The sequence below is a fragment of the Rattus norvegicus genome, chromosome 16 (assembly GCF_021556685.1).
Source record: "Rattus norvegicus strain SHRSP/BbbUtx chromosome 16, alternate assembly SHRSP_T2T, whole genome shotgun sequence".
Taxonomy (NCBI): domain Eukaryota; kingdom Metazoa; phylum Chordata; class Mammalia; order Rodentia; family Muridae; genus Rattus; species Rattus norvegicus.
Window position 1 is genome coordinate 19,402,256 of NC_141549.1, and position 18,768 is coordinate 19,421,023.

The 18,768-nt window shown below is 51.4% G+C and overlaps 3 protein-coding genes across 14 annotated transcripts; 1 reads left to right on the top strand and 2 right to left on the bottom strand.

Annotated features, from left to right (window-relative positions):
• Positions 1 to 1,055: 1,055 nt before the first annotated feature.
• Positions 1,056 to 7,742, bottom strand: Borcs8 (BLOC-1 related complex subunit 8). Of its 2 annotated transcripts, none has more exon segments than NM_001145726.1 (6): positions 1,056 to 1,248; positions 2,510 to 2,589; positions 3,281 to 3,391; positions 4,920 to 4,984; positions 5,465 to 5,577; positions 7,670 to 7,735. In NM_001145726.1, coding segments are annotated over 5 exon segments (363 nt in total). In that variant the 5' UTR covers positions 7,707 to 7,735; the 3' UTR covers positions 1,056 to 1,248; positions 2,510 to 2,552.
• Positions 7,560 to 15,814, top strand: Rfxank (regulatory factor X-associated ankyrin-containing protein). Of its 8 annotated transcripts, NM_001436795.1 has the most exon segments (10): positions 7,560 to 7,758; positions 8,311 to 8,532; positions 9,335 to 9,531; positions 12,777 to 12,857; positions 13,449 to 13,514; positions 13,833 to 13,933; positions 14,063 to 14,188; positions 14,564 to 14,630; positions 14,959 to 15,039; positions 15,612 to 15,814. In NM_001436795.1, coding segments are annotated over 8 exon segments (780 nt in total). In that variant the 5' UTR covers positions 7,560 to 7,758; positions 8,311 to 8,532; positions 9,335 to 9,344; the 3' UTR covers positions 15,683 to 15,814.
• Positions 15,382 to 17,625, bottom strand: Nr2c2ap (nuclear receptor 2C2-associated protein). Of its 4 annotated transcripts, none has more exon segments than NM_001399420.1 (5): positions 15,382 to 15,988; positions 16,441 to 16,508; positions 16,581 to 16,686; positions 16,897 to 16,987; positions 17,385 to 17,625. In NM_001399420.1, coding segments are annotated over 5 exon segments (351 nt in total). In that variant the 5' UTR covers positions 17,423 to 17,625; the 3' UTR covers positions 15,382 to 15,940.
• Positions 17,626 to 18,768: the final 1,143 nt, after the last annotated feature.

Genomic DNA, 18,768 nt, shown 5'->3' on the forward strand with positions numbered 1-18,768 from the left:
CCTGGCTCCAGGTTACTGAGTTAGGTGGGGAAGGAGGCTGTAAGCCTTGGTCGGGGGCAGATGTAAGTCCCTGCTGAGTGATTCAGTCCCTTTTGAAGAACCGGAGCCTCTGGCTGGTTTGTGTAAGCAGGCAGCACTGTGCTCGAACCACTGCTCCGTTCTTGTGTGGAGAATACAAATGAAATGGAAATCAGCCGTGGCCGGGGCAGCCTGCACAACAGGTGCTCAGGTTGGGGATAGACTGTTCTGAAACCTTTGAAAGGTGCCAGCTGCCAGCTGTGAAGGGCACCAGGGGCTGTGGGACACCAGGACTGCTCCCTAATGCTCAGTGCCCCGCTGCTTCAGTACCTGGACCCAGGGGTACGTCCACATTTAGTATTCACGTGTATGTATCTGTGTACGCATATTTGCGTGGGTGCTGGATGCAAGCTTTGGCCACTACTCCTGGCGATTTTTTCCCCCTTCAGAGCTGGGGACGGAACCCAGGGCCTTGTGCTTGCTAGGCAAGTGCTCTACCACTGAGCTAAATCCCCAACTCCCATGCCTGGCGTTTTTGACATGGGTCTGGTGGTCAGACACTAGTTCGTGGACTTGTGAGGCAAGCATCTTGCTGGCTAAGCCATCTCCCCAGGTCCTAGCATGTGTAACTGGCACAGGAGTTTCTGTCTGGCACAGCTGGGTATGGTGAACACCTGGACATGGACTTAGCTGAGGTCTTAAGCAGAGCCGGTTCTGTTTTCCACTCAACTGCTCCAATGACTCTGGCATCACAGTTTTGGTTGTTGGAGTTTGTGATGTGTATGTTATTCTGGGGATACAAACCAGGCGAACACCCTGCCCCACCATGGTCTACACGATGGAAGCTAGTGGCCCAGCCAGTGTCTTAGGCTTTGCCCTGAATGGAGGTGGGTGATGTTTTTCCAGTGGCTCCTCTGCGTTCGCCTCAACCTCAGAGAAGGGTAGCACCTAGCATGTGTCATACATGGCAGTGCAGGTCTTCAGCTATATGACATGATGTAGGTCATGTGACCCCAGCAAAGAAGGAGATGACTTTTGGATAGTGTACAGGCACAAAGATTGTCACATGAGTGCTACTGGAACAGTGACTCTAATTTATGACCAAGGGGGACAATTATGGCTGAAGCAGTGGGCAGTAGGCACTGGCCACCTTGCTAGGTCTTCAGTTCTTGCTGAGTTGTCAATATGGTGTTCAAGGAACCGATTCTGCCAGGTCTGCAAGACAGGAGGCTAGGGGCAGAAGGCCAGAATGAGACTCCAGTGCCTGCAGGCAGGAGCAGTACCTAGGGCTGGCTGTCTCACCACCAAGCCAGTTTTCTGCTAAGTAAATTAATGTGACTGTGTTGGGGGTCTTGGGACGACACAGTCAGAGGATCTGACCACACAAAGGTTAGTAGTGACCTTGAGAGTAGTTTTGGAGGCCGGAGAGGTCCTCCTAGGGAGGTCAGGAAGTCTGTAGAGAGGAGTCTGGGATGGGGAGGCCTAGGATACCACTGGACGTATAGTGCAGGAGACAGACTCATGCAGGATTGCCCCTGGGCATGTCTGGGCATGGGCTGGGCTAAGAGTACAGAGTGCACCCAAAGTTGAAAGGATCACAGTGCACACAGCTGGGAGCCCTTCTAGCTTAGGGTCTTCCCAGATGCCCCATGGGACTCCCAAGTGAAGAACTGCTCATCTCGTGTGTTGGGGCTGATAGCCAATGAGTGCTCAGAAACCTAGCAAGCTGAGACCCTCAGAAAATGCCCGCTGAGGTGCCCAGTAAGTGCCTGATACCCAGGGAGCTTAAGGAATGCTTACTGTGTAAGTGAGGTGCCTAATTAATGCCCAATGATCCTGTCACCCGATCAACCTCTCTCTACTGTCCAGGAAGTGCACCCTGCTGCCTCTGGGCTCTGGGGCCTTAAGCCAGTCTCCACCCAGCCCCTGGGCCTCTGCCACAGAGGATGCTCTGCACCAGTGGGACCCATGGATGAGCACCTCTGCTTGAGTGGTGCAGAGGCCCTGCCCTCGCCCACCCCCACCCCAACCAAGCAACAGGCAATGCCAGAGGACATACCCAACTGTGTGCAGCCTGAGGCAGTACTAGGGCCTGGCTGGTTTACAGTACTGGAAAGTGGCAGGATTTTGAATGTTTCTCTTACGTGGAAACAGCTGTCACAAAGTACACCCATGACTGAGCATGTGGGCTCAGCAGGTGGATGAACCATGTTTATGTGAGGAAAAAGCTAAAGACCAGAAAAGTGAGGTTGTAGCCTCAAGGTTACACAACAGCTGAGAGGTTGGGTACTAAAAGCAGGCCTCACCCAAAGGGAAGAAGATGAGGCAACAGAGGCTTGAACAGCAGCAATTCAGAGTGGGACCCTCGAAGCCAATCCCCCCAAGAAACCATCCTAGAGAACAGCTAGGAAACCGAACAATTAGTCAGCAGGTCCCTGCTGGGACACAAAGAAATGGGTTAGTTCAGCAGAGTGGTGGCCTCTACACTGACCTGGGTGTGGAAGCTGGCAGCCCTAAGTCTTCCAGGGTCAGGGTCAAGCCACGGAAGGAGGAGGGGATGGTTTCTCCTGGCTAGAACAAAATATGCAAATGTGTGAGACTGATGCCACAGGCTAGGAGGCTGCTCAGCTGAGCTGGCTAGAGCTTGGCCACCCCAAGACCCATGGCCTGAGCTCTTGGGTCTGCTGTAAGGTTGGGGTCAAGGCTCACTGCAGAGGCCAGGCCAGGCTGTCTGGGCAGATTGGGTGTGACTGACTCAGCAGGGTGAGGAGGAGTCTGTAGCACTTTATGCTGCTGCTTTTCTCATTCCAGTGACAGACGGGTCAAAGGCTGGCTGAGGCTGGTGCAGGCCAGCTATGTGTTTATTAAGTTACCGCCAACACGAAAGAGGCCGAGGACAGCAGGTGCTTTCCAGTGCATCCGACCTCAGCCGAAAGTCTCTCAGCTGGAGAAACCACAGGGGTGCAGGACGGAGAGGCCCAGCTCCCACCAACCTCACCTCCCAACCAACTCCTCTTGCTCCTTCTAAGGGCCTAGAGTGCCAATCTCAGGGCCCTTGCTCTGGTCATGATGCTGGGGATGCCAGGGGGCTTCTCTTCACCACACTCCCTCTGGTCTGTGTCTCTCTGTCACTGTCCCTGTGAGCCCAGCACCACTGCCTTCCTCACGCCAGCTGGGTTACAGGATATGGGTGCCACAGATGCCAAAGACCACCAGGACAGCTCACTGTTTAGGGTGGGATAGGGCAGGTGGCCAGGGCTACCTGTGGCCCTGGGCGCTGGTGCTCATGTGGTCCCGGATACTGATGGCCTGTTTGAGCAGGCCTTCCACACTTCGGAAGTACACACTGCTGTCCACCAAGCTCTTCACAGCACTGAAACAGAAGGGAGTGAGCATCAGCCTCAAGGCTGCCAGCCATGTTCCCATCCTGGCAACAGCAGCAGCCTAGGATCCCTCAGGAAGGGGCTCAACCTTCCAACACTGTAACTATTACCTAAAAAGAGAATACCCATTCTCTGAGACACTTCCACCCTGCTCAGGGAAAGACACCCAGGGAGGAAACTGCCCTTACTCTGCTGCTTACAAGGTAGCTGCTGGGGACACTGCTTTATGACTTACAGCGTACAGACCAGGCAAGGTTGTACTTGCATGCTTTCCCAGGATTCGGAGACAGAGGCAGGAGGATCTTTCTGAGTTTGAGGCAGCCTGGTTTACATAGTGAATTCCAGGACAGTCAGGGCCACACAGAGAGACCCTCTTTCAAATAAAGCAAAGCAAAACAAAACAAAATAAAACAAAAGTGTGCAGCAAAGAAGATGGAGTCCTGTCTATTCTAAACACTCAGGCTTTTGGACATAGTTCAGTGGACATAGCACAGACTCAAGACCACACTCACAAAGCCAAACAGGAGAGGGGCAGAGATACGATCACTGGGTAAAGGCCCTTGCCACCAAGGCTGACAACCTGAGCTCGATGCCTGGGGCACACATAGTGGAAGGAGAGAATAGATTCCTGTGAGTTGTCCTGACTTCCTTATGTGGTGTACCATGGCACTAGTGCACACTCTACACACACACACACACACACACACACACACACACACACACACACTACATGTTGAATAAAATCTACATGTGAGTAAAAGTCATGTGCACAATGGTCTCAGCTCCTTGGGAGACCAAAGCAGAACTGCTTAAGCCTGGGTACTGAAGGGCCTGGGTACTGAAGGTCAACCTGGGGTACACAAGACCCAGCTCAGACACAAGACAGGCAGAAGTGGTAGGCACGCTCGGCACCTGCTGCCTGGGCTCTGCACTGGAGGGCACACCACTGGGCAGCAGGCAACCTGACTCTTGCTCAACTATGGTCCAGCCTAAGGCTCTGTGCTCAGCTGGGAGTGAGCTGATTTTTTGTGTCTGCGTGGCTTATGCGAGTGAATGTGTTTGTGGGTAGGTGGTTGCTGGAGTGTGCATTCCTGTGTGTGGAGGCCAGAGGCTGACGCTGGCATGTTCCTCAACTACTCTCCACCTCCCTCACTTTTCATATAAGCATTCTATCAACTGAGCCCTAGGCTATAATTTGAGGGAAGAGTCTCTCAATGAACTAGGAACTCACCAACAGACCTAGCTCTCCAGGGGAGCTGGTCTAGGCGTTCTGAATTACAGGTGCAAATCAACTGCCAACATGGGTGCTTCAGATGGGATTTGTGCACTGAGCACTTTATCTAGTGAGCCGTCCACCACCCACCCCAAGCCAGAGGCAAACAGTCAGGTCCCCAAACTCCCCAAGAACAACTACAAGGGACCCATCAGAGGTGTCATGGCTGTACTGCAATGGGGGCTGGGGACTGGGAATCCGTGTCACTCTGCCCCATGCCATGACAGATGTGGAAGGTATCTCACCTGCAGGCATATTCCACGGTGTATATGGCGCCCTGGCTCTGCTCCTCCCACCGCTGCATATCAGCCTGCAGGGGTTGGATGTTGTTAGGAGAGAAGGCTCTATGGAAGCCAGTGCTATGTGAACAATACCCCCATCCTCCCCTCAGCCCCACCTGAGTCCCTCACTCCCACCAAGCCTTCCTGAATTCCATAGATATCTTGCTAAGGGCCTTCCTACTCCTTCTTAGACCACAGAGCTTTTTCCTTTGCAGTTCTCTCTCCTCTGGGGCTCTGTGTGACTGGAAGGCCTCAAGACCTTTGTAATGGCTATTCCTTCTGCCTGGAACACCCTTCCCTGGCCTCTTCCCTCACCTTGCTGGCCAATAACATAGACCATACTGTCTCTTTCAAAAGCCATCAAGGGCTGTCCCCACATTGTCCACCCTGATTCAGCTGCTACAGTTACCAGGGTCTCCATTCTGACTTCAGCCTCTCTATAGCACCCCATACCTGCTCAGGTGTGAGTGGACCTCGGGGAGATCCTCAGCAGGGCTGGTAGAACTCACCTTGTGCTGGGCCAGCTCTGGCAGTGAGCGTCGCACGTGTTCCTGTAGCCGGTACAGGGCCACTGATGGCTCATTGGCAAGGACATAGACACTCTCAGTGAACTTGTCTGTGACTGTGTTTGACATGGTGGAGGTGGGAATAAGGGACAAGTATTAGACCCATGTACTTATTTTATTTTGAATTATGAATGTGTATGTATATTTATGTGAGTGAATATGCAAGGGTGAGTGTCGGTTGAGGGCCAGAAGAGCTGTTGTTATAGGTAGTGGAGACCTGCTCAATGAGAATGGTACGACTCAATCTCCAGTTATCTGTAAGACCACTAAGCACTCTTTTTTTTTTTTTTCTTTTTTTCGGAGCTGGGGACCGAACCCAGGGCCTTGCGCTTGCTAGGCAAGTGCTCTACCGCTGAGCTAAATCCCCAACCCCTCACTAAGCACTCTTAAGTGAGACATCTCTCTAGCATCTTAAAAAAAAAAAAAAAAAAAAAAAAAGGTTGGGGATTTAGCTCAGTGGTAGAGCACTTGCTTAGCAAGCGCAAGGCCCTGGGTTCGGTCCCCAGCTCCAGAAAAAAAAAAAAAAAAAAAAAAAAAAAAAAAAAAAAAAAGGATAGGGTCTCTAGCCCAGGCTAGACTTTAGTTTTCTGTAAGCAAGGATGACTTTGAACTCCCAATCCTCCTGCCTCTACCTCTTGAGTACTGGGATTGCATACCTGGTGCTGAGCATGTAACCCAGAGTTTCATGCATGCCAGGAAAACACTCTGCCAGCTGAGCCCCACCCAAATTAGACTCCTGATTGTTCAATCTTTGAGCCCAATCAGAGGAGAGGAGCTGCACCACTGTAACTGCTAACAGGCCCAGGGGCAGCTAGAGACAGTAAGGCCTAACTCAAAGGGGGATCAGCACACACAGGAACTTACAACCTTCTCTCCCCAGACCCACTTTCAGAGGACACTGGTGGACAGCACTAAAGCCACTGATACCCCTCCTCCACCTCCTTCATAACTGGAGCATACCGGAGACCAGTATGGAACATCATACTAGAATCTAGTAGCTCTGGATTCCCTGTAACTCATTGTGTAGACTAAGCTGTCCTTAACTCACAGTAATCCTCCTGCCTCTGCTCCCCAAGTGCTGGTAAGAGAAGCATGTACAACCATACCCAGCTGACCAGAAGATGACCACAGAACCCAAAGCTGCCTCAAGTCCACAACCTTATGTGGCGTCTACTCTGAGACAGGAATGATGTGGAAGGCCAAGTCCCTTGCTGTTGCTGGAACAGCTGAGGTATATTTCATCACTAGCCCTGTCATAGAAGCAGGCCTGCTGAGGCTGCCCTTTGCAGAATCCATCCAAGTTCCTGTTAACCCTACCTGTTTCCTTTTCTCCAGAACTCATTTTCCTACCACAAGTCAACTGCACAAAAACCGTCATCCCAGGGTAGACTTTAACCAAAAGTTTTCCCAGACAGGAATTCTCCATCCTTCCTGCGCCATCCATCAAGGATCCTGTTGCTTCTAACTGCAGTCCCCACCCCACACCCCACACCCCCACACCCCCACCACCTTCCTGAACCAGACCATCTGACCAGCTACAGGTGGCAGATAGCACCGACTCCTCTTACCACCCAGGGCTCCCATCAGCCAAAGAAAATAACATACTTATCCGATCTTTATTTATTTTGCAGTGTCAGAGATCAAACTCAGAGCTTGGAATGCGCTGGGCAAAGTGCCTATGACTGAGCTAAAGCCCCAACTCTTCTCTCGAGACTGAATCTCAATGTGTAGAACAAACTGGCCTTCAACCTGTTATCCCGCTTCTTGCCTCTTGAGGGGATTAGCGTATACCGCTACTAAGCCCACAATTCGTTTACGAATGTGTAAAACATATTACACTGAGCAGGAACTTGGATGGATTCTGCTTTTAATTTCAGCTCTCAGAATGCAGAGGAGTTTGAGACCACTCGATCTACATAAAAGAGTTCCAATACAGCCAGGGTTACATCCCGGGACCTTATCTCAGAAATAGAAAGAGCATTTTCGGCCCAGATCATTATTACATCACATCACCTCCCGCCGGGACACACGAGCCTCCCTTTTCCGCCGAACCCGGGCGGTTGGGGTTCTAAAGCGGTTCTCTCTGCCATGAACCTTCCCGCGTTGCCCTCTCTAGGCCCCTCTAGCCCTTCCGGGGTCCCGCAACACCTTTCTTTCCTTTCAGTTGCATCTCAGGTTCTTCCATAGCGAAGGTAGCCAGTAGAGCCAAAAAAACGGAACCGGAAGTCGGAAGGCTGGTACGTCTAACAAAACGTTCCGGGTTGGGTTCTGGGGTCCCGAGAGCTGGCTCTTCTTACGAGGCATTTTCTATTCAGGCACGAGATAGAGGGGAAGGAGGCAGTCCTAAGCGAGCGTGTAAGGAGGATAGAGATTTCTTGATGCTCCAGGATACCTAATCAAGGATTCCCTGCTACACATACAGATAATTGTCAGGGACCAGGGCAGGGAAATTGTTAAGGACGAGGTGACAATAATACTCGGTCTCTTTAAATTTGACAAGACTCGCCCACGCGTCTCCGCCTCCGTCTCAGAATGCTCCGCCCTCCCATCATACGTGGATCCGATTGGGGAACACAGGTGGGGGCGGTGCATGGACGGGGGTGGGCGGGGGGAACACACGCGCAGTGAAATCCTCAGAGGGTCTAAGGCTCCTTCAGCCCTTTACGAAGGATAGCGCGCATGCGCCTCTGTACTCAGAGGCCTCAGCGGAAGCCACGCTCCTCCCTCCATTCTTAAAGGGCTAGAAGCCGATTCGGGTTTTTATTTTTTATTTTTTGGTACTTTTGCAGGACAGGGGTGCGCAGGCGCAGTGGAGGAGTTCTCCTGTAGGAATAGTCCTGGCGTATTAAGTTGCTGCTCTATGTCCCAGCAGAAGAAGCTAGAGGACTGGGCGTCCGGTCACCAACTTGCTCCTCACGAGATCTACTGGACTAGAAAAGTTTGTGAACAGAGCTTCCCGAGTTTTGGGAGAGCCAGGCTGGCAGCGTAAGGGAACGGAGGAGGCTGGAGGGGAGGTGAGTGGATCTTCCAAGTCGCATCTTTTGTTGAGTCTTAAGTCATTTGCGGGGACGCAGACCCAAATAACGACAGCGGGACTTGATAAGTTTGGCATTAGTATCTCTCTATGAGGTGTTCTGATATGACCTCTCTGAGGCCTCACATCTTCACCTTATTAAGGAGGGAACTGAGGCTCAGGTTAGTTATAGACCAGGTTTTCATAGCTTGTAAGTGAGATGATTGGAAACCAGACCGCTGCCAGAACCCTGATTTTATTGCCTTGGATTTTTGTGTTAATTTATTAACAATGGTAATTATCTAAAGCCGCAGTTTTCCCAGCCTCATCATGCAAGGCTGAATATGCAGACCATCCATGCCGTGTGTGTGTGTGTGTGTGTGTGTGTGTGTGTGTGTGTGTGAGAGAGAGAGAGAGAGAGAGAGAGAGAGAGAGAGAGAGAGAGAGAGAGAGAGAGAGAGACACATAGGTTCTAACATAGCCATGGCTGTCCTGGAATTCACTGTTTAGACTAGACTAGTTTTGAACTCAAAGGGATCTGCCTGCCTCTGCCTCCCAAGTACTGGGACTAAAGGTCCCACCTAACCAAGCTCCAGCCCCTGATAAGAACTCATTTATTCATTTATTTTGTGGGCAGGATGTGCTATGGCGTTTTTGTGGAGGTCAGAGAACAACTTACTAGAGTCAGTTCTTTCACTCCACCATGTGGGTACCTGGAATAAAACTCTGGTCATCTGACTTGGTGACAAGTGCCCTTTCCGACTAAGTCATCTTGCTAATTACTGTCATTTCTTCACTCCAGCTTCCTCGATGGAGCCCACTCAGGTTGCAGAGAACCTCATCCCAAACCAGCAGTCCCTTGCTCCTGACCTAGAGGATCCTGAGGACCGCAGAGATGAATCCCCGGATAGCTCTGACACTGTCATCCTCAGTCTGTTCCCCTGCACCCCAGACGCTGTGAATCCTGAGGCAGATGCCAGTGCATCCTCACTACAGGGTGAGAACACTCTGGGCTCTGGTGAGGGAGACTGACAGGTCCCAGACCACATTTCTGCCTCGTGACTCTTTCCCTCCACCCTCCTGTTTTTATTGTTGTGTGTGTTAAGGTGATAGATGTGTATGTTCCTGAGGGTGTGTGCATGTGTTCACACCACTGCATGTGCATATGTGTGCGCATGCATGGAGACCAAACATTGACGTTGTATTCTTTAATGGCTCCTCTGTCATATATATGGTATGTATGTGTATGTGTGTATATATATTCTTTAAAAAATATATAATATATACTTTATATATACATACACACTTATATATATGGTACACATATCTATAAGTATGTATAAAGTATATATAAAGTACATATAATATGTATATTTTTTAAAGATTTTCCAGGTATGGTTGGTACACACCTTTCATCTCAATACTCAGGGGACAAAGGCAGGCAGCTATCTGGGAATTCAGGGCCAGCCTGGTTTGTACAGAGAGTTCCCACCAAGGCCTCTTAGAGAGACCCTGTCTTCAAATGTGTGGTAGGGGTGGGCAGAGAGACGACTTGAGTTGTTTAGAGAACTCATTCTTTCAGAGGACATGGGTTCAATTCCCAATACCCACAGAGTGGCTTATAACCATCCTAACTCCAGTTTCAATCCACAACCCGTCAGAGATCCAGTGACTCCCTCTGGCCTCTGAGGACGCCGGATACACATGGTATACAAACGCACATGCAAGCAAAACACATATGGAAGAAAGAAAGTCAATCTAAACAAAAAAGTTGTAAAGGGCTTTTAAATGTTTTGTGTGTTCGAGTCTTTTGCCTGCATGCACGCACACTATGGACATACAGTGCCTGAGTGAACCAGACCAGGGTGTCTGAATCCCTGGCAATGGGGTTAGACATGTTCACAGTTCAAATCTGAGGCTCTCTTAACCGCTGAGAGCCATCCCGGCAGCCCCTGATTTCTTACATTACATCGCATTATTTATTTAATGTGTGTACTATATGTATGAACATGCCAGCACACATGGAGAGGGCAGAAGACAACTTTCAGGACCCGCCTTGTGGGTCCAAGCTAGGACTACATCAAGCCAACAGCAGGAGCCTTTACCAGCTGAGCTGTTCCTGCCTCCACCTTATGTCCAAGGCATGGTCTTTATCTGGACCTGAATCAGCTTCAGCTAGACCTAGTCAGTGGGCTCTGGGCTCTGCCTGTCTCTGCCTTCCAGTGCTGAGCTTACACGGGCAAGCAGCCGTGGCGGATCTCTGTGAGTTTGAGGCCAACCTGGTCTACAGAGTGAGTTCTAGGCCAGCCAGAATTATACAGTGAATGTCTCAAAACAATTTTTTGTGTATACTATGTGTATGTGTGAATATACATTTTTGAATATGTATGCATAGACATAGACATACACACACACAAGTACGTGGTGGGCGCCCATTTGTTGTAGTAAATCTCCAACCCCAATTACCCTGTGCAAAAGCACACAACTCAGTTACAATATTTATAAGCTGTACGCCTAGATTGGGCAGATTTACCATCTCTCTCTCTCTCTCTCTCTCTCTCTCTCTCTCTCTCTCTCTCTCACACACACACACACACACACACACACACACACACACACTTTTTTTAGATAAGGTCTCTCTATTTGGAGCTCTGGCTGTCCTGAAGCTTGCTATGTAGACCAGGCTAGCCTCAAACGCAGAGTGGTCCACCTGCCCAAGTGCTGGGATCAAAGGCATGGGCCACCACACCTGGCCATTTACCGTTTGTTCACTGTGGCAAATACAAACAGCTTTTACTATTTGGACATGATTGCGGTGCAGCCAAGCGAATGAGGGCACCCTTGCCATGTGCATGTGGAGTTCCAGAATATCTCCATGACTGCAGTAGGGAACTCCAGTCCCCGGTATAACCGTCCAGGCTTTCTAGCACCCTCAACCTGCTTTCTCTCTTTCTGTCTTTTTTTTTTGGGTCAGGGTCTCACTGTGTAGCCAAGGATAGCCCCAAATTTATGATTCCTCTTATGCCTCTACTTCCTAAGGATTGGGCTATCACTTGTGTCCCTCAACCCTATTTGTTCTCTAGCCTTGTTACTTCTCTCCTGGAACTTGCTTTGTAGACTAGGCTGCCTCTGCCTTCTGAGTGTCGGGATTAAAGGCCCGCACCACCACTACCCAGCCTCATTTTTACTTACTTATATTGTTTAAAAAGATTTATTTTTATCTTTAAAAAAAGTTATGGGGCTGGGGATTTAGCTCAGTGGTAGAGCGTTTACCTAGGAAGTGCAAGGCCCTGGGTTCGGTCCCCAACTCCAAAAAAAAAGAACCCCCCCCCCAAAAAAAAAGTTATGTATTGTGTTTTGCCTGCATGTGGGCAACACTTGCATGCCCAGTACCCACAAAGGCCAGAAGAGGGCATTAGATCCCTGGAACTACAGTTACCCTAGATTGTGAGGCAACCTCTGGGTACCATGATCTAGGTTCTCTGGAAGAACGGCAATGCCCTTAAACACTGAGGCATGTCTCCAGCAACTGTCTGTGGGTAGTGTAGGTGTCCACAGAGGCCAGAGGCATCAGGTACCCTGGGCTGGGGTTACAGGCAGTTGTGAGCCACCCAACACAGGTGCTGAGAACCAAATGCAGATCCTCTGGAAGAGCAGCAAGCACTTGACCAGTGGATGATCTCCAGCTCCCTTTTCTCGGTTTGTTTTGGTTTGTGCTGGAATTCAATCAGTGCCTCACATGTGTTAGGCAAGTGCTGGGTCACCACACTGTACCCACAGCCCCTTCCACCCCCACCTCTTCCTCCTGTTTGTTTCTTTGCCATACTGGGTTGGGAATGTGGCCTGTGTCACCAGGCCCCTTCATCTTCCCCTTCATTTAAGATTATTTAATTTATTGTTAATAACTGTGTGTGAATGTGGGTGTGCATGTGGGGATCAGAGGGGTGGTCTTTTTTTTTTAAGATTTATTTATTTATTTTATGTATGTGAGTACACTGTAGCAGAATTCAGACACACCAAAAGACAGCATTGGATTCCGTGACGGATGGCTATGAGCCACCATGTGGTTGCTGGGAATCGAACTCAGGACCTCTGGAAGAGCAGTCAGTGCTCTTAACCGCTGAGCCATCTCTCCAGCCCCCAGAGGGGTGGTCTTCTTATGTTCAGTTCCTGCAGCATCTGTCTGGACACCCTTGGCACAAGCCCAAACACCAGGGGAACAAGCCCTTCCTCTCCTCGCAGGAAGTTTCTTGAAGCACTCCACAACCCTCACAAACCGGCAACGTGGGAATGAGGTCTCAGCTCTGCCAGCCACCCTGGACTGTAAGTAGAACTCAAGTGATGGTGGGGCTAGATGATTCCTTATAAGCCTGGCATGGTGCTCCATGGTCCTGCACTTGAGGCAGGAGGTCAGAAGTTCAAGGTCATCCCTAGCTACTTACTGAATTGGAGATTAGCCTAGATTATATGAGACCCTATTACAAAAAAAAAGAAAAAAGAATGAAAGACCACAAGGGATTGGGGAATGTAGCTCAGTGGATAGAGTGCTTGTAGCTCAGTTGTTAGTGCTTGTAGCTCAGTAGATGGAGTGCGTGTAGCTCAGTTGTCACAGTGCTTGTGGCTCAGTAGGTAGACTGCTTGTGGCTTTGTTGATAGGATGCTTGTAGCCCAGTTGTTAGAATGTTCACCTAGCAGGCACAAAGTCCTGAGTTCTATCTCAGTCTCCTCATAAACTGGGAATAGTAGCACACACCTGTCATCCCAGCACCCACGAGGACCAGCAGTTGCAGACCAGCCTGGGCTACAGGAGATCCTATCTCAAACAAAAGCAAACAGAAGGTGAATTTTGAGCAGGGTAAACCGAGGCCTGGAGAAGGATGGAGTGGGTGACCACTGCTTGTCTCTGCCCCCCAGCCCTGTCTATCCACCAGCTTGCAGCCCAGGGGGAGCTGAGTCAACTGAAGGATCACCTGCGAAAGGGTGCGTGGCCTGTGATGTGAGCACATGCCTGTCTGGTAGAGAACTTGTGAGAGTGACGTGCGTGCGTGCATGGGTGCGTGTGTACTGTTCCCCTTCATGTGACCCCTGAACCTGGCCCAACTTGCTCACGATAGCAATCTTTTTTTTTTTTTGGTTCTTTTTTTTTTTTTTTTTTTTTTCGGAGCTGGGGACCGAACCCAGGGCCTTGCGCTTCCTAGGTAAGCGCTCCCTAGGTAAGCGCTCTAACCACTGAGCTAAATCCCCAGCCCTTCACGATAGCAATCTTGCCTCCCTGTCCCATATTCCTCCATTTGTCAGGTGACAACCTGGTCAACAAGCCGGATGAACGTGGCTTCACCCCCCTCATCTGGGCCTCAGCCTTTGGAGAAATTGAGACAGTACGCTTCCTGCTAGACTGGGTGCGTTCATCCTGGGGACGCATGGACAGGCTGGGCTCTCAGCTTCTGAATGCTGCCTTGGAGATGTGTTGCCCTACTTGGGGACCCTGGGGTTTCAGGGATCCCATCACTATCCTTTCTCTCTTCCAGGGTGCTGACCCCCACATCCTGGCCAAGGAGCGGGAAAGCGCTCTGTCGCTTGCCAGTATGGGTGGTTACACGGACATCGTGAGGTTGCTGCTTGACCGTGATGTGGACATCAACATCTATGACTGGGTGAGCCACTGCCAATCTTGATGTGCCGTAGCCTCCTGGCTTCCATTCCTGCTCAAACATGGATGGGGTCCCTGAAAGGTGCCAAGCCTTCCCTGGTTGGTTCTGGGAACACAAGACAACTGTCCTCACACCTGATAAAGAGTTCCCAGTGTTGAGCAAACAAGATACACATAAAGAGAAAGAGTAGAGCTATAATGGCCGGCCTCAGGCAGCACAGGAAAGTCCAGGAGGGCTTCCTGGAAGAATGAGCATCTCAGAGACACAGAACAGAAAGACAGCCCAAGTGGTAGGCAGGAAGTAGGTTGAATTGGCAGCCGGAGGGCAGGGAAAGGGCACTGAGACTTACCTTAATTTTTACATAATTTTATCCCACAGAATGGGGGGACACCATTGCTCTACGCTGTGCGTGGGAACCATGTGAAGTGTGTGGAGGCCTTACTCGGTGAGTGAAGCCCGTGAGTCCTGCAGGAATCACAGGCTCTGAGTATGGACAGGAGGAGGCAGGGTAGAGTGAGGGTGTTTATGTTGGAGCCTGTCAGCCATGAGCCTCCTGCCCTCCATGCCCCAGACTATAAACCCTGTCCTTTGGGTATGGGGAACCTGGAGTCTAGCCACTGGCCCCAGTCACATAGACAAAGGGCAGACCTGTAGTTGTACCAGGGAGGTGGGGTGGCAGGGTGGCGGGGATGGCAGGGTTGGAGTCCCTCCAACCTTCAGTCCCCCAGCCCTGCCCCGGGCTCTGGACTCTGAGTGCCTGCTCCTCTTCCCAGCCCGAGGTGCTGACCTCACCACAGAGGCCGACTCTGGCTACACCCCAATGGACCTCGCCGTGGCCCTAGGATACCGCAAAGGTGGGCTTGTGTACTCTAGCGGGCTGAGGGCCTGCGGATGGGGAGGCTGCAGAGGGTACACAGGATGCTCCCAAGGGTGCCAGATCCTGACAATAAACATGGTCCTTAGCACCCAGGCAGGCTCAGGCACCTCACATTCTGCACTTAGACTGCAGCGGGGACACCAGGACAAGACAAGAGTGGAAGCTACCCTAGGGGAACAGACACTCAGAAATAGCCCCGGCCCTGGTGTGGGTGTGGGTCTTAGTCATCCCCTCCACACCCACACATCTTTCCTCATGGTGGTAGGGTGGGTATCCCAGGCTTCTGTTTCTGTCACTATAACAGAATATCACAGACGTGTGATGTTTTTAATGTTTTACTTGGACTCATGGTTCTGGAGGCAGGAAGAGCTACGATTCGGAGGGTGAGTGGGAAGCAGCAAGTGGAAGGGAGACCAGCAGACCTTGCCTTAAAGCAACCTATTCTCAGGGTTGCAAGCCCGGCCCAGCAAGAGCAGAGAGGCTCCTGAGTCTGAGCATCTTCTTCAGCCCCTGTGCCCAGCTCACACCTCCCCCCACCTCCTCCCACAGTGCAACAGGTGATGGAGAGCCACATCCTCAAACTGTTCCAGGGTACCCTGGGGCCTGCGGACCCGGAGTGAAGACAGCCTGTTGGGAACCCAGGCACTCAGGGACAAACCAGTCAGCCCACAACTGGCTTGGAAGGCAGCTCCTGGACAGTGGTGGGAAGAGCCCTCCCCAACAGGAACCAATAAATCTGTGCAGAACTTGAAGGGCTTCTGGGTGCCTCCCAGCGGGGCTTCCTGGAGGAAGTAACCGCCGATACTTCTCACCCTGCCTTCTCACCCAGCACCCGCAGGTGGTAGATGACTACACGGCCAAAAAAGTCGGTGGTATCCTCAAAAGTCAACTTCAGCCGGTCCACCTCCATGGTGGGGATGGAGAAGGTGTGACCTCTTTTAGTCAAGGAAGTGGTGGTTTTGTCTCTGACCCATCAGTCCCCACCTTCCCAGTCCAGAGACCACCCAATGGGCCAGTGACTGCAGACTCCTGATGCCTCTCACACCCAGCAAGAAAGCAACAGCACCTTCTTTTTCTTTTTTTTAAAAAATACGGGGTCTTAGGTAGCCCAGATTTCCCTCCAACTGTGGAGTCAAGGACGACCTTGAACTCCTGATCTTCCTGCTCCTACCTCCAGGGCACTAAAGCACCGAGTTCCTACTCAAGTGTAGGAGGCCAAAGCTTTTACTCTTTTGAGACAGGGTCTGGTCATGTGACCAGGCTGGCCAGGCATTCTAAATCCTTCTGCCCCAGCCTTCCCAATGCCTGTACCACCACACCCAAAGACCCAAAGCTTGTAGAAAACCAGGTCCCTCCCACCACAGGACAAGCAGGATATTTGAAGGGCATTGGTATCCTCAGGGTAGAAATCTACAATCTTGCTGAGGGCTTCCCCATCACGTGAACCTGCAGTGGAGAAAGGGGACTAAGAATCCAGAGAGTTCCAGTGACACCCCACTTCTCACAGCTTTCTGGTACCTTCCAAGCAGCTGTGTCGACTGGAGAAGCCACCCTGGAACTGCACCTGCAGCTGTGTGATCTGAACACGCTGGGGAAACTCGAGTGACACCCACTGGCAGGGGCCCTAGAAGCAGACGAATAAAACAGAGGCACTTGGTAACTACAAGATTAGGGTCCTATGGTGTTCCGCTCATCTTTCAAGAGTTACTGCTACAGCCAGCACAGGAAGGGTATGAGCACGCTGTGCTTTCTAGGTCTCCCCAAAGTTCTCAAGGCGCCCTGCAGTCCTGCATCGGCTTCACACTTGGGATGGAGGGGTGTAGAAACACCTCACCTGGTCAGAGTTCCAGCACGTCTCTTCATCCTGGTCAAAAAGATGTTTCTTTCCAAATTGCCGGCTGTTGCGATTAAGCACAGAACTGACCCTGCAGGACAGAAGCAGGGGTAGGAGCCTCAATGCTACCGACTTACACAGGAGCATTCTTGCTGTGAGCCACCCACCGACCAGGCCGGCCAGTCCCACCCCCAAGAACTCCGCCATCAACAGCCAGGAACATGATCACCTAACGGCACCCCCAGCCAGGAACACAAACACCAGACCACGCTTCCAGCCAGGGGATAGGAGCACTAGGCAGCAAGCACCCCAGACCCCAGCCTGGGGACGTGACCAAGCGCCCTAAACCAGGCTCCACCTGGCTCCGCCCCAGCCTGCTGCAGGCTCCTCCTCCTGACCCCAGCTAGCTGCCATCTGGGCCTCGCCTCCACAACTCAGATCCCAGTTCCTCTGCCCCCGTTCCCAGATCTACACTTCCTGAGTCTCACCTGCTCACGGTCTCGGGACAAACCAAAGACTGGGTCATCTGGGTTCGACGATGCCTTTCCCAGCGCGGAGCGCGAGTTCGAAGCCCGGAGCTGCCACTCCCAACTTGACCCAGCCACCAGCCTCCCGGTCACCTCTATGTGACAAGGCGGGCGATCTGGGAACCGGAGGGAGCCAAAAGCAACTTCCTAAACCAGTCGAGTCTCAGCCCCTCAGCAGATCTGCGAACCCGGAACCGCGTGCAGGCAGCGCACGCGCAGTGCAGCAAAGATGATGCCTGTTCGCCAGGGCGGGGTTTATGGCACCGCCCGTTCACCTCTTAAAGGGCTCGCACCGGATGGTTTCTGGTTCCCTAGAGCTGGAGGGAAAATGCCGACCCACACACCTCGCGGTTACAAAATGTTCTCACGGCCCTCCTGTGATCATGTCTACCTGCAGAAGGCCTCGCTCGCCGTGGATGCAGCTTGGGAGCCCTGCACCCCATTGCCCTCTTAAGAAGCCAGAATAAAGGTTGAAGGGGCCGTGCTACTGGGAGCATCAGTCACCCCCAGCCCGTGCATCCTGCTTGGACCCCCAAATCCAGCTTCTCTCTCTCTCACAGGGCTTAGTGGACACCTGTCGTCCCTTGGGAGATTGCACGATTCATGCTAACATGGACAATTTAGCAGATCTGCCTAATATGTTTTTTGAGACAGGGTCTCATATAGACTTGGCTGCCCAGAACTTGCAGCGCAGGTAATGATAGCCTAGACTCCCAGAGCTCCTCCTGCCTCTGCCTCTGCCTCCTGAGCCCTGGGATTAAAGGCAGGTACCTTCATGCCCCGTGTTGGGATTAAAATTTATTTTTTTAACTTAAAACCGACTTATTTAGTGTGCAATGAGCATTTTGTTTGCGTGTATACCATGCATGCCTGGTACTTGTCCATCCAGAAGAGGACATGGGTCCCCTGTACCACCCCCAGTGAGGCTGCTGGGAACTGGCTGTAGGCCCTCTGCAAGAACAGCAAGTGCTCTCAAAAAAACTCACCAGACGGTAGTTGTTTTTATTACTTTTATTTATATGTGGAAGTCAGAAGTAGGACTTGGTTTTCTCCTTAGCCCACGTGGGTCCTGGGGATTGCATTTGAGTAGTCAGAGACTGCTACTTTACCAACGGGGTCATCTGCTCAGCTAAGGAGTATAATGACAGCAGGATGTCCAGAAAGGGCAAGGCACTGCGCCCCATCACCAGCATCAAGCATCGAGCATTGGATGAAGGATAAATCGGTCTCTCAATAAAGGCTGTCCTATCCTGTCTGAGGGGGATTGCATAGGATGAGAGGAGTGTGTCCCAGTGGGAACAAACAATACCAGACACAGACACCCAAACTCACGGGTTCAGGGACA

Coding starts and splice junctions, on each gene's coding strand:
- Borcs8 (XM_087589167.1), bottom strand. CDS start 7,706: ATGGAAGAACCTGAGATGCAACTGAAAGGAAAGAAAG. Junction 4,985..5,464: donor CAGAGCTGGCCCAGCACAAG/GTGAGTTCTACC, acceptor CAACCCCTGCAG/GCTGATATGCAGCGGTGGGA. Junction 2,590..3,280: donor ACCAGCGCCCAGGGCCACAG/GTAGCCCTGGCC, acceptor ATTTTGTTCTAG/CCAGGAGAAACCATCCCCTC.
- Rfxank (XM_087588257.1), top strand. CDS start 9,345: ATGGAGCCCACTCAGGTTGCAGAGAACCTCATCCCAAACCAGCAGTCC. Junction 9,532..12,701: donor CAGTGCATCCTCACTACAGG/GTGAGAACACTC, acceptor TCTTATGTTCAG/TTCCTGCAGCATCTGTCTGG. Junction 13,934..14,062: donor TACGCTTCCTGCTAGACTGG/GTGCGTTCATCC, acceptor TCTCTCTTCCAG/GGTGCTGACCCCCACATCCT.